We start from the raw sequence: 15,704 nt of genomic DNA on the forward strand, positions 1-15,704 counted from the left end.
TGAGATATTCGTAAAAATAGTAAAACGAGAATTCGCGGCCGTATTCCGTCGCGGCCGACCCTTTAAATTCAGATATTTGATGTAAATTCGTAAAAATATGAAATATTTCCGCGTAAATCGAAATTTATCGGCAGTTTTTCGTCGCGGCCGGCCTTTTAAGTTCAGATATTTGAAGTAAATTCGTAAAAAAGTGTCATATTTCAGCGTGAATCGAAATTTTTCGGTCCTCTTCTGTCGCGCCGTATTTTTTAACTCGGATATTCGAAGTAAAGTTAGTAAAAATACGATATACTTCCGCGTAAATTGAAATTTCGCGTCCGATTTCTGTCGCGGCGGGCCCTTTAAAATTTAGATATTTGAAATAAATTCGTAAAAATAGGATACATTTACGCGTCAATCGAAATTTCGCGGCCGAGTTTCGTCGCGGCCGACCCTTTAAATTCAGATATTTGGTGTAAACTCGTAAAACTACGACATATATCCGCGTAAAACGTATTTTCTCGGCCCTTCAAACTCGGATATTCGAAATAAATTTGAAAAAGTACGACATTCCAGTGTAAATCGATTCAGATTTACAAAATAATAATACTAATTAGGACGATGTAGACTGACTTTTAGATTCAGATTTACGAAATATTATGATTTATTTTCGCAAAAATCAAATTTTCTCGAATTACACAAACAAATTTTCGTGCGCGGACAAAAATAAATTTCGAATTACGAATTAACGAATTTCGAATTAAAAAAAAATTTGTATGAAAAAATTTTTCAGCGGAAATTTTTTTGGCGAAAATTTCGAATTACGTGTTTTTTCGAATTATCGGGGTTAGAATTAATGGGGTTGTACTGTATACATACAGACTTTTCAATAGCAATCAACAAAGTATCCCATAAGTTATTACTTAGTAAACTGTATGCACTAGGACCGAGACGCAAGTTGTTGGATTGGTTCTCGAGTTACTTCAGAATCTTATTAATTTAAATTAAATACTTCAAATCAAAGTTATTTAATGTAACTAGCGGTCCACCACAAGGAAATCATCTCAGCCCTATTCTATTTATAAATTAAATAGTTGTTTCGAAGATGTAAAAGTTATGTTTTTTGCTGACATTGAATTATACAAAAAATATCAAACATTAGCGACTACCTATCCTGTAATAAAGAATCGACAAATTACACTATTGGTGCATTGCCAACAAATTATTCCTCAATGACAATAAATGTAAGACGCTAACATTTTATCAAATCAAGACCCCGTTATCTTTTAGCTAAGCTATAGACAACAAAATCTTGGAAAAGTCTAAAAAATTAGGGATCTCGGAGTTAAATTTGGCACCCAATTTAATTTTGTAAATCAAGTACAAAAAATAACTACCAAATGCATGAAGACATTATAATTGGAACTTTCGAAGAATGATTCTACGCAAGTTATAAAAATTGTACATTTGTCGCTAGTACGCATCTTATTGGAATACAATGAATCCAATTCATATAAGAAATTAAAAACTTTTTTGTGCTCTGTATCATGCACAAATCATGTAATATGTAAAATATGTGTAAAAACCTATCAAGGTGATGGTAATGAATAAATAAAAATAACTGTTAGTGGTAGAATTCTTCAATAAATGACTTTTGCTTGAAACATAGGCCATTATTATAAATAAAATAAAATACTTTTTTGTTTTAAAACCACGATATTTATTAATTTAAGAACCGACCGGTTTCGCTTTACTTAAGCATCATCAGGGTACAAATTAATACTAAACAAGAAATACATAATGTGTGTATATATATAACAAAATATAGAGGGAGACAACATGATACAAATATAAGCAACACAAAGACGGTCATAAAATACATTAACATAAGTGCACAAGTAATGGAAAAACCGCTAGATAATTATGTAGACTAATGGGTTATATTAATAAATCGGGAGAAACAAAGCATCAACTGGCATGGTGGTAAGGAGGTAAGGAGAACTGGGATTTTTTTATGGGTTTATTGGAAACAGACCTAATATTGGACTACTTGATATGTCTAATTGATTATTAAGTATCTGACTTTTGGTTTTTACAGCTTTTTTAATTTCTAGTGCCTCTAAGTTGTTTAGTCTGTTACCATGCCCGTTTTTATGTAAGATGTTAGCACCGGTGCTATGACAGAATGTATGATCTTTATCGATCAAATGATTTGCGAATTCGGAAAACCCGTTATTATTGAGGCAACGAAGATGCTCCTTTATCCTAATATTAACATTACGTGATGTCTTACCGATATAGAAAGCCGAACAATTATTGCAATTTAATTTATAAATCCCCGAATGACTTAATTTATCGTCCTTATCTTTAGAATTAATTAGAAATTTACCTATATTGTTATTAGTATAAAAGGCCGGTTTGACTTCAGAAGGAAGGTTTTTTACACTTAAGGTAGAAAAGTGATTAATAAATAAAATTCGCCGCCATTGATAATTAATATTATTATCATTGATTTGAGGACAAGGACTAGCAAAGAGGAAGCGATTAATGGCTATTTGTTTTAGCTTTTTATTTAAGATTAAATCTATAAAATTTGATTCATAGCCATTATTTACTGCTATGTTTTTAATTAGTTTTAGTTCACTATCAAAATTACTATCGGACATTGGAATTGTGACTAAACGATGGACCATTGAATGGAATGCGGAGTGCTTATGTGAAATAGGGTGATTGGAGGTGCTGTGTATGACAACGTCAGTATAGGAGGGTTTACGAAAAATGTTAAAATTAATTCTGTTATTTCTGAAGATTGATTCTGTTCTTCCTTCTGAAGTCAAACCGGCCTTTTATACTAATAACAATATAGGTAAATTTCTAATTAATTCTAAAGATAAGGACGATAAATTAAGTCATTCGGGGATTTATAAATTAAATTGCAATAATTGTTCGGCTTTCTATATCGGTAAGACATCACGTAATGTTAATATTAGGATAAAGGAGCATCTTCGTTGCCTCAATAATAACGGGTTTTCCGAATTCGCAAATCATTTGATCGATAAAGATCATACATTCTGTCATAGCACCGGTGCTAACATCTTACATAAAAACGGGCATGGTAACAGACTAAACAACTTAGAGGCACTAGAAATTAAAAAAGCTGTAAAAACCAAAAGTCAGATACTTAATAATCAATTAGACATATCAAGTAGTCCAATATTAGGTCTGTTTCCAATAAACCCATAAAAAAATCCCAGTTCTCCTTACCTCCTTACCACCATGCCAGTTGATGCTTTGTTTCTCCCGATTTATTAATATAACCCATTAGTCTACATAATTATCTAGCGGTTTTTCCATTACTTGTGCACTTATGTTAATGTATTTTATGACCGTCTTTGTGTTGCTTATATTTGTATCATGTTGTCTCCCTCTATATTTTGTTATATATATACACACATTATGTATTTCTTGTTTAGTATTAATTTGTACCCTGATGATGCTTAAGTAAAGCGAAACCGGTCGGTTCTTAAATTAATAAATATCGTGGTTTTAAAACAAAAAAGTATTTTATTTTATTAAATATGTCAAACCACAAAGTGATTGCTTTCTACAATAACATTATTATAAAGCTCACGGGGATTATTGACCAACAAAGCTCCACCAATCTTAATTACTACAAGTTAAAACTAATCCAATTAGATGAACATAATAAGTCTCTGTAGATTAAGGATGGCGAGGAATAAAATGATTGGTGAATTTGCATATTACTTACCTCTGGACAAAACCAACGAGCAGTGAGTGCAACACGTGGGCGCGGTACCTCATCAGCCTGATGTCCTGAGGGGTGGAGTCTATACACTGCCCGTTCTGGATGGGCCTCTCAAACATGTTACTGAACTCTGTCTTCGTACCCAAGTAGTTGGGTCGAACAAAGTCCACCATACACCAGTACTCCAGTAGGTTGTTCTGCAGAGGGTACCCTGGAATATGGATAAACATTATTGAATTTAAAATAACTATTCAATAATAGCTCAACTGTTGCGTGAAATGAGATATCCATTTCATCTTACCAGTCAACACAATTCTACGTTTTGTTCTCATCTGCTTTAGTGCATAAGAAATGTTGGAGTGGGAGTTCTTTATTCGGTGTCCTTCATCACAGATCACAAGGTCGGGCCCGGGCTTCACAAGGGCTTCAAACATATCTGTAAATTCACATTAGATTAGTAAAATACATGTACGTATATAAAACTAGCTGATTTAATAGTAAATCTATTTATATAAAGGAGTGTCGGTCGCCTGTGGCGGGCGGGCGACCGGTCGGTGTGGATTTTATTTTCATACAAATCTACAGTTTTATTCTGATGTTAATGAGATTTTGCACTCTCGATCTTCAAAACAAGAGGAAAGTCTTGAGATTTCGAATATTATCAAGCATGGTCAGTCATCCGTTAAATAACATGTATGTACAATGAAATAATATATTCCATTACTTATTTCTCAATGTTTTTATTACTTTATGATTTCATTAAGACAGATTACTGCATTTTATATGAAATGAATTGAATGGATACTTACGATCGAGTAATTTCTTTTCTTCATCATCCTCATCATCTTCTTCAGGTTTTTCTGCCCCCTCTCCATTCTTGGCTTCATCTTCTTCTTTGCCGAGCTTCTCATCACATTTGAGGGCATCAGTGGAGGTAGGTGCGGATGTAGCATCGACCGACTTCTTATCACCTTCGACCGGCGGCTTGGTAGAGTCCGACGATTTCTCTCCATCTTTGCTGTCTGGTTTGTCTTTTTCAGCTGTTTTTGTGGGATTTTTTTCTTTTTGCTTTCGATTTCTTGGCTTTTTATTCTTCTTCATACTCAGCAACCGGTAAAGTTCATATCCAATCATCAGAACACCTCCGACAGTGGACCATTCCTAGATAAATAGTTTTATTCATTTAGTTATTTGATTCATTTGACACTATCAGTAAGTAAGTACGCAACGACTACATATTTTCAAACTAAATAAAAAAGTTCAGGTAAATGGTGAAGAGAGCTTACCTGGATAACTTTAGCTCTGGCTTGTAATGTTTTGTGACTGTCATTCAGCACATATATTGGGAAGTTTCGGGAGCGAACTTCTCCATGCGTACTGAGGGGACTTGTCGTAGGTTCTAATGGCAACCACATGTTGAACTCCGCTACCTGGAAACAATTACAATAAAGTATTGAATGGAAATTTTTATCATTAAGCACCTAAATTTGACAAGCTAAATGAAGAATTCATGTGAAAATATTAAATGCAACGTACCCAATTCTGTAACGTGTTGATCGGCATAATACACAGTACCGTTTTAGATTGAGTGTGCCTCAGAAATATATCACAGAAACAGACGATTTGTAGAGTTTTTCCTAATCCCATGGAGTGCGCCAGAATACAGCCGAATCCAGTTGAAGTTGAAAATCTCTCCACTGATTCAATAATGTTATCAAATAGAAATCTTACTCCACCAATCTAAAAAATATTAAATATGCAATATGAAAAAAAAAACTATTCTTATTTATTGTTATCAAGTTTAATTTATAGAATTTAATTTTATTTTTATTTTTTATTTCATTTTATTAACGCCTAGAAGGCTTTTACATATACATGTTATGGGTTTTGTTGTTCAGTAGCATTATAAAATATTTTAATTACATAGCATAATAAATTGAGTATGAACTTACATAACAATGTGTAGGGTTATTGTTATGGTGTTATTATTTTATATTTTTTAATTAACATTAACATTATTTATTATTGAATTAATAAAAAAAAAACAGTTCATTTATAAACAAGTTCTGCTGTGTAATTATTATTACGTATTCATAAGAATAATGTTAGTATTCTGCAAACAAAAAAATATATATTGACCTGATGCGGTTTTATTATTCTTCCAATTTGTGGAGCCAAGAATATATCCTCCTCATTTTCTGGATGACCGAAATTGATGACCACCCTTCCTTGCTCATCTGGCAGATTATATGTATCATTCACATGAAGGCCTAAAAAACATGGTTATTTCACATTAGCGACTCTCAGGATCGTCATACTTATAGAATCATTTGGCTGTAGTGATAATGTAACAAACATAATAAATAAGTTGTAATGGCAATGTAATATACAGGGTGCGGCACAAGCGTGACGCTCCCCACTTCCGCACAGCAGCGGCATGCAGGTGACTGTAATGGTAATGTAAAATGTGCATAGTATAAGTTAGATTGATTTGTTTACCAGAATTCTGTGGATCCTCCTCTGGCTCAGGGCTGGGTGGCAGCTCCGAGTCGCTTAGCATGATGCAGTCATCCGAGTCTGAGGACGGACTCTCGCTGCTGCTGCTGCTGCTGCTGGAGCTGTCTACTATCTCCACCACCTCCTTCTTCACCACCGATCCCACTGGCGCAATGGACACACTCGGGGTCAGATGACCTAAACACAAAACCAACAATAAAGTCTTCATTCTTGAACTTGAATTATAAAGATATTACAAGAGCTGGTGAACTGCATCGGTGCTATGACTATTTCAGTCAATGACAGTCTAAAAAAGGTCACCATTGTAGTCAGCAATGAAAAAAAAAGTCAAATGTTAGGTGGTACTGTAGTTATGTTATTTACAGTGGCAGCTTTTAAAAGGGTCTTTTGATAAATGACCTCCCAAAATTATGCTGCAATAGTATTAATATAAAAAAGGATTTAACTACTACCCGATAATTAATTTAGTTTTAATATTTGTGCACATCCGTACGGTAATAGCGGGTTCCAGTGCCATCTAGGGTCTAATTAGAAGCTATTATACATAACTACCATAGACATATGAATATTAGTAGACCTGCCCTAAGTGATTAAAAGCGTATTATTCCCCACTCCCCATACCGGTTCCATTGGAGCCGGCTGGGCTCGCGTATGGCTTCCCGTGAATCTTGAGAATGTGACGTCATCATTCTTGTTCGAACTAGCGTCGAGCTATGGTCGAGGCATTTTACGAAATAACACGGCAAAATGGTGGCTTGTGATATGAAAACTTGTAAAAATAGATGTGAAAAAGAGAATAAACCCAATTGTCGTATTACATTCCATATTATTTTAAGCTTATTCACATCGTATAATATGGATCAGTTGTAGAAACATATACTATCACATCGAAATACATCTGGACGCAAAATACAAAGCCGTTTGCATAAGAATCAGGGATGTGCCTTTGCCTTTTGCGCTTTAGGTACCACGTGTTAGGTATGCGCTTGTTTCGTGTGTACGGTACTGCTGGAACGAGAAGGAGTGCATATCACGTAATACGCTAGGTTATACCGAGTGGCGATGTGTGATAGAAAATCATGTTTTTTGTTTTTAATTGAAAAAATGTCATCGGAAGGCAAAATGATGTCCAAATTTTTACTCCAAATACTCTCGCTGGTAAAAACTGTGTGTATATAATTTAATTTGTTTTTTTAGTTGTTTTACTTTTCTTTCTTAAAGATTTCAATATTTTATTATTAATAGAAACATAGCGGTTGTGACAACCCTCCAACATTGGTCGAATGTAGCGATTCCCAAGTGTGCGCATCGTTGTTACTGGGAAGTAAATTATGAACACTTATAAAAGTGTCTTAACTAAATACGTAAAAAAAATATTCGACTCTGAAAATAGAAGAATTTTTTTTTGCCGAATTTGGACTTCGCAAATTTGTTCATAACATGGCGAGTAATTTGCGCTCCCATGTAAAAATGTCTATTCATTCAAAAGCAGATTTTACTTTTAAGAACTAAATGGTGATATTAAAATGCGAGATGCCTATATACTGTCAGATTGATTTATTGACGAATCACAGTCAGCTTTACCCCCTTCGTTCTTCATTCTTTATTTTACCCCTCACCTTTAATTTCTAGTCTATATATTCATATGTCTGTGATAACTACCGTGGGTCACTTTAAAGTTTGTCCCCAAACTATGGCCTTTCTTTCTCTTTGCTATACAGACAAAGGAGGTAAACACCATCATGTCTGATGTATGCTTAGTATCGTACAAAATTTATTTTAAAGGAGTTTTTGGACATGACGCGGTAAGATAGAGATATCTACGACCTAAGATTATTAAGATATTAGAGGGTGATGTGAAAAAATGTCAGTCGAAAGTTTTTTTGTGTCAAACGATAGCCATCTTGGCTATTAGTTTGCGAAATAATGTTTATCATTGTTGACATAATTTGCACGAAATAATTTAAAATGTCTTTTTTTGTATATTCAAATTCTGTAGATATCATATTGAAAGAAATCGCTAACAATTCATTGAATCATGGCAAACGTATTCAAATTATGTGGCAATTAGTTTATGTTACAAGAGAGAAAAATAAAGAGGTTACAAACGATATTTTAAAACGTCAAGTTATAATTTTTCGTCAGTGGATTTGCGGGTGCAATAAAATGAATGTATAGGTACCTTTGCTTTTATTGTTTACTTTATAAGTCTACTTATAAGCAATGGACTGAGATTGTAGTTAACTGACCAACTAACTAATAAGCATCACGCCTACCGCAGGGGTAGGCAGAGAGGACGGACCGCCAAACAACTCGGTCTTGGCACACACTTCTCGCCTCATTCACATTCATACATCATCTCATACATACTCTTCTATTATTCTGACCCTTGACACGGCCCGATTCGAGTATCTGATTCACTTGATCGTACCATGTCTTCCTCGGGCGTCCCAGTGATTCAAAAACTTTAGGAAAAGCTCTTTCAAAAGAAAAAAAAAATACATTAGTTATGTAAGTAAATAATTAGATAAATAATCTTAAATTAAACAATATTGTACCACCGGCTTCAGATATAGGTGAGTACTGGCAAATTAATTACATTCATTGGTGTTCTTATAATATTCACTACGCATTAGCAATATGTATTAACATTTCATATTCATGTTTCATATTGACCTTCTACTTCTGGACCCTTATAGCTGCCTCTGGTTATATGTACAATTCATATTTCTGCTAGTCTCACCTTTATGCTTTTGAACTTTCAACAGATCCAATTGGCCAAGCTTGGCTCCAGACTTCCTCGCATCACCCGATGGCAACTTCATAAGTACAGTACCCGGCAAGCTGTAACAACACCACACAATAATGAGTTAAGGAATTGAATACATTTAAATAAGTGTCACTGCCTTAAGGATTTCCTGAAGGTTCTGCAAAAAGGGCCACGAAGAATTGCCATTTCTCAAAATAAATCTCATATTGTTTACTTATTACGAAATCCTGCATGGTATAGCACATGATCAGTACGCATTTGAATAAGCGAAGCAAATTTTTTTTATTAGTTTTTTAATAACCCTGTAATAAATTTCAGAACCAAATCCAGATAATAGCTTAAATTTTAAAAAAAATGTGATATTATTATTACATTGTTATCATAAATCACAGTTCTGTGTAAGTTTTGTCTATTTTACTATTGTTTTGGAAAAAAAAATAAGGCCACGACTCTTCAGAATATACATACATGAAAACAGTATATGTGATGATAATTATCAATTACATGACAGTGATCAATCTGAGTGCAGTGATTTGATCCAAGGATTATTTACTCGAGTGACAGCGAAGACTCAGCAGGTGAACAAAGTGGATTGTCAAATGTTCTTAGTAATTATTAGAGTCCCAAAGGATGGAACGAATATTATTATTTTTAAGAGAAAATTGTAAAAAAACTATTCTATTATAGTACAGGGTAAAGTGCTAATTTCGGGAGGTTCTTTCCTACGTGATGTAGAAGTAAAAAATATAAATAATTTTATAATGAATGATCACAGCGTAGAACGAGCTCTACAATTACAATGTGATTTGACCGCTTGTATGGGTGGTTACCAAGAATCATACAAAGAACCCATAAAAAAAACAGTTATAGCGATCGATAACAGAATTTTTGTTTAAATCCAGTGAACCCGAAAATATTAAAAGAAATATTCCACAGGCTTAGGATATTTCGAGTGATGAAAGCAGAGATGTGCTTTATTTCAAATAAATCCATTTCAAATGGAAATGCAAAATGGGTATTTTCCATTTTGCATTTTAAATGCTTTTATAAAAACCATTTTGCATTTTGTATTTTAAATGCTTTTCTCAATGCATTTTCAATTTTAAATGCTTTTTTGCAACATACTTCCTACTATCTCCACTCATTTTTTTTTCATAAGCCCCAAATATCAGTACGTCCTCAACCTCGCTATGAGAGATAATTTACATTTGTCAAGTTGCTCCCTGGTAGGAGCCCTGGCAATTACTGAACATGGGGCCATGACGCTTTAATATTGAATGTTAGATAGCAGTTTCTGTGTTTTTACGTTGGCAACATTAGTCCCGCGCAAATTTTTGTGGTTTCATAATCTGTAGTCGTGGTGTTTTTGGATTTACCTTCATGTAATATGTTTGTTCTACATTGATGTCCATTATTAAATGACAAAATTGTTTAAAAATTATATAATTATTTTAATTGTTTGACCTGAGAAACCATTTTGCATTTTCAATGCATTTTGAAAATGGGTATTTTGCATTTGAAATGCTTTTCTAAAAAACATTTTGCATTTTGCATTTTCAAATGGAAAAGTTTTGACCCATTTCCATTTTGCATTTCAAATGGTTTTGGGTACCCATTTTGCACATCTCTGGATGAAAGCGATGTCATACCCAATGGGGTACAGGAGGTTCGTCTATTATCTGACAGTGATATTAAATAATCTTTCGATTTTTATAAAGTATTTTTTTAAATAAAAATAAGACACAATAAACAATAATGAATTTAATTTCTTCATATTCTGAATTTATTTTTATGCAAGAAAACATATCCACTAATTTTTATTTTATTTTAGTATTCTTGTTTTTTACACGGCATTGTGTGAAAGTATCCACCGTGTAAAAAGGGGGTCCAGTATATTCACATTAGCATGTTGTATTTCTTTAAATCGGGTTGTATTAGAATGAAAGTTTGTACATTTTTTAGAACTTGGGTAGCTCCTCTGCGGAGTATGGCCTTAATTAAAATAATGTTCTGGTGGTTCATCTCCAATGGTTTACGATCACTTCAAGAAGCAAATTTTGTTTTTTCATCTAATTCATTGAAATGATTTTTAAATATTGGTTTTGAGAAATATATAAGATTGTATTTAATCTCTCGATTTGCCTGCTTATCCTTAACCCTCTAAAACAATCTACCAATAAAATATACCAAAAAGTACATATATATATTCCACATTATATACTAATGTTGTTGCATACGTCTCTGAAGTATGATTATCTTTAACGCCATTCAATATTAAAAAATCATTTTTCCGAATACAACTAATGTTTCTGGAGAACTACTCAGAGTAGATTATATACAAATATTTAAACACCATAGACATATGAATATTAGTAGACCTGCCCTAAGTGATTAAAAGCGTATTATCCCCACTCCCCATACCGGTTCCATTGGAGCCGGCTGTGCTCGCGTATGGCCTCAAGTGAAATTTGAAAATGTGACGTCATCATTCTTGTGCAAACTATGGTCGAGGCATCATCGGTTCATTTTACGAAATAACACGGCAAAATGTTGACTTGTACTATGAAAACTTGTAAAAATAGATTTGAAAAAGAGAATAAACCCAATTGTCGTATTACATTCCATATATAAGCATTATTTTACTTTATTTTAAGCATATTCACATCGTATAATATAGATCAGTTTTAGAAACATATACTATCACATCGAGAAACGTCTGGACGCGAAACACAAAGCTGGTTGGTTGCTGGGAAGTAAATTATGAACATTTATAAAAGTGTCTTAACTAAATACTTAAACGAAATATTCGACTCTGAAAATAGAACCGAATTTTTTTGCCGAATTTGGACTTCGCAAATTTGTTCATAACGTGGCGAGTAATTTGCGCTCCCATGTAAAAATGTCTATTCATTCAAAAGCAGATTTTACTTTTAAGAAGTAAATGGTGATATTATAATGCGAGATGCCTATTTACTGTCAGATTGATTTATTGACGAATCACAGTCAGCCTTACTCCCTTCGTTCTTCAACAGTTGATTTTACCCCTCGCCATTATCTTCTCGTCTATTAATTCCTATGTCTGTGTTAAACACATTATCTGGTAAGACAGGAGTAATTTACAAAAACATTGTTTTGCAAAATCCAAGTTATTGAGAAAAGAGAATCAATCGAAAGATTATCCACTCACTCCTGAGATTCAGAATTGTTTGAAAAGGGTCACTCTCCAAAAGGTTAACTCATTGGTGAAAAGGCCACAGATATTATAATGACTTAATAATTGCTAAAATATAAATGGGGAGGTTACTTGAGTTTCTGCAGGTTGGGTCCCTTGAGCAGGGAGGCCCCAGCCTTCTCCTGGCGCCCCAGGGCGATCTGGCGGCGCACTTCACGGATGATGCGCTGTTGCTCTTGCACGCGAGCCAAACGCTCCGATTCCTGGCGCTGTGCCGCCAGGGTAGAAGCGTCCAGTTGCTTCTCATCCATCACTTCACGGATGTTTCGCCGAACATTCAATGCATTCATTTTGTTTTTCTGCAAAATTAACTTGGTTGATTTATTTCTGAAATGCATTGGATCTTTGACCTTGTGAATTTCGTCAACATTAAAAGTTTAAAATCGTAATGGAGAATATAATAATAATAATAATATATATATATATATATTATAAAAACTTAAATTCAGACTCCGTTGTTATAAAATATATTACTAATCTCAAAAGCAAGCTTAATGTCAACTTTAATTGTGATTACAAGATATTCATGGCTGTATACATGGTACCTAAAGATTTATATTAAGTGCAAATTAACTTATTGGTGGATTTGACATTTATATTTAAGGTTAAAAGGAAACAAATAAAATCTTTACATTGGGGGAATGGCCCTAATTTTCAATGATCCGGTGTATTGATATGAATCCAATAAAATTGGCAATGACAATGACTGTATCAACTGATCAGTTATATTAATTATAGAGATAGAAGGTTAGGGCGAAATCTATTTCTAATTTTGGTTTAAACCACTGATGAATAATATATAACCATAAATATATGATTAAACCCTTATTCGCCTACCTTTGCAATGTATAAAATATTATGGCTAGTTCTGAATACTCACATCTTCCTCTGTTTCTGCGTTCTCAGGAGTGGTATCCGGATTAGCAGCTGCTTCACTGGATTCTGCGTTCTCCAGTTGTTGGTCTTCTCGCTTCACCGGCTTTACACTTATTTCCCCCATCTCCTTCAACTTCTCGGTTATATCGTACTCTGCTTCATCTCCTTCGATCGGACCGATGTTGTCCCCAATTTCCATACCTCTCTTTTCTATTGTAAATTGATTTGCGCCTAATATTTCTTCAATGTCCACATTCTTGGACAAGTCCAACTCACTCCCTTCTGCAATGATATCACTAATTGAAAGAGTTTGTTTATTTTCACCGTCGTTTGTATTGCTATCCGAATTACTAACTGTTTGTTCACTGATGACTTCATTACTTAAACTAGGTTCCTGTCCAGGCACGGTGATGGCCCCTGTCTCGGGGTCGATGAAACTCTCATTCCCCTGGTCGGGCTCCAAGGCAGCTTCCGGGTCAATGGTAAACTCGGGATCGCTGAAGCCGTCACTAGAATCTGACTGTTCCTTCGTAAAACTGTCGTCGCTGTCACTCAATAGTTCGTCTAACTCAACAATATCACCCCCTGCTATCGTTTTGATGGACAACCCGGTGTCGAGTTTCATTTTCTTACTAAACTTGTGGAACTCTTTGAGGGCCTCACTTTTTCTCTTCTGCTTGAGGAAATCTCGATGTGGTATCCGGCGGATGATGGCATTGTGCTGCTTCTTGGAGCGAACGGGAGGACGACGGACCGGTGGCGGGGGCGGGGGGGCCGGAGGATCTTCGTCCGAAGACTCTGACACCTCCTCGCCGCTGTCCATCTCACCGCTGCCTTCCGACTCCACCTCAGACTCTTCATCCTCCAGTTGGGACTTGGGCTTCGCGGCCCCCGTGGGTAGGAGGCTAGTAGTAGTGTTCTCCATCACAGAAGTATTCTTGAAACAATGCAACGCCGAAATCTAATCATCTCAAATCCGTAACTCCAAATGATGCACTAAAATAAAGCCGGTTCACGTTCATTCGCACTAAGCACTGTTCTTGCAACTAGATGGTATTTACCAGCGTTAAATCCAGTTAAAAGAGTAAATATATCTGTCGGAATAATATTATTAGCAATCGCATCTATTGTTTGTACGATGTTCCGAACGCATTGGGACACATTCAGTCCGCATTTCACAGATTATAAATCTAACCTCCTAGCATTGCCGCCGAAACACTAAGATGAGATTTTTTTAATATTTGTATACATTTATCTAAATTTTAATTATTGTTCGTGATAATTAGTTCTTCGGAAGCCATTATTTCGGTAAATAGCATTTTCAGACAGAAGAGTATTTACAAAATTTATCAGCAGATGTCAGATGAATTGCTCCATAAGATTTGATGTAAGTATAGACTCAAAGGCACAAATCGAAGTAGTTCAATTTCGCGTACACAGTGCTACACACAATCCTTTCAATTTCACACATCCTCGATAATACTTCAAAGGAAAATAAACGTTAACAACAAATAACATTCGGCGAAATCTCCAGTTTAGTCTCAACTGGCAACATTATCGATCGCATTCTTGTTCTCGGCGTGTTCGGAAATCTCCGTAATGTTTTTAAGAGATCTAGTTCGTTATTTTTTTTATTTAGATGGACATCAGTACCTACATACAAGAACCACTACACTGCCGACGAAAATAAATAATAGACTGAAAACGTTATACAAAAAAATATCATTTTTTTAAACGGTCGATCAAGAGTACAGAAATTTCTTATTCAACTTTAACGGCCTCCATGGCAGATAAGTCAATTTCTTGACTTCAAGCCTTGACGCTCAAAATTGAAGGAGATCAATTTTTTTTATTTATTTACTTCGGTGTTTTTAAGGTAAGAAAAATATTAAATGTTTTCACATTGCATCAGAGTGGAAGAAACTTATTGCTTTGTTTATTTATTTATTTATTATTGGATAATTTGTATAGCGCCGCTTTTGTGAGATATCACCTCAGGGGCGCTTTACAGTTGATGCAGATATTACAGAAAATATAAATATTACAAAAATAAAGTGAAGTTAAGTTAAGTAAAATGATTATGAAGTATAGGAACAGGTGACACGAAGATAGAAGATAAAGACTCTGCAGCCAGAATCCTAGGTGGTGAAGAAGTTTCTGTGTAATGTTCTTCAAATAGTTTTATTTTATTTTTATTGTTGTGTGACACCTCACCAGAGTGCCCCGTTTGTATATAGGGGAACTATGTCGCCACTCTATTGGGTAGAATTGTGAGGCGGGTCACGTTATGGACTGTAGGAAGGGGTTTATAAATGCAGGTCTTGAAGAGGCTGCTAGCTCCTTTGAGCAGGCTCTATTAAAATACCGGTAGAACAGACTCAGCATGCCAACATTGCGTCTGTGCATTAGAGATGGCAATCGGTCTGTTAACAATGGATTGTCAATCAAACGGACCGCCCTCCTTTGCACAGAATCGAGTAGGTTTATCAAGTATTTTGGGGCTCCAGCCCAGAGGTGGCTCCCAAATTCAATTGTTGGGCGTACTTCAGATATGTATAGGATTA

The 15,704-nt window shown here is 34.9% G+C and overlaps 1 protein-coding gene across 1 annotated transcript in view; it reads right to left on the reverse strand.

The window, feature by feature from the left end:
• The window catches only part of LOC149426383 (uncharacterized), a 32,872-nt gene extending 18,415 nt beyond the window's left edge, over positions 1-14,457 (reverse strand). Inside the window, exons 1-10 of the mRNA XM_089651115.1 lie at positions 13,145-14,457; positions 12,337-12,563; positions 9,006-9,106; positions 6,245-6,439; positions 5,885-6,015; positions 5,282-5,485; positions 5,032-5,175; positions 4,555-4,906; positions 4,047-4,181; positions 3,749-3,956 (exon numbers count right to left, since the gene is read on the reverse strand). Of these exons, the coding sequence (XP_089507241.1) occupies positions 3,749-3,956; positions 4,047-4,181; positions 4,555-4,906; positions 5,032-5,175; positions 5,282-5,485; positions 5,885-6,015; positions 6,245-6,439; positions 9,006-9,106; positions 12,337-12,563; positions 13,145-14,065 (2,618 nt within the window). The 5' untranslated portion in view covers positions 14,066-14,457. The remainder of the gene's footprint in view (positions 1-3,748; positions 3,957-4,046; positions 4,182-4,554; positions 4,907-5,031; positions 5,176-5,281; positions 5,486-5,884; positions 6,016-6,244; positions 6,440-9,005; positions 9,107-12,336; positions 12,564-13,144) is intronic.
• Between the last annotated feature and the right edge of the window lie 1,247 nt (positions 14,458-15,704).

The sequence above is a fragment of the Hesperophylax consimilis genome, chromosome 1, assembly GCF_061612785.1.
Source record: "Hesperophylax consimilis isolate HC1 chromosome 1, BYU_Hcon_1.0, whole genome shotgun sequence".
NCBI classification, from domain to species: domain Eukaryota; kingdom Metazoa; phylum Arthropoda; class Insecta; order Trichoptera; family Limnephilidae; genus Hesperophylax; species Hesperophylax consimilis.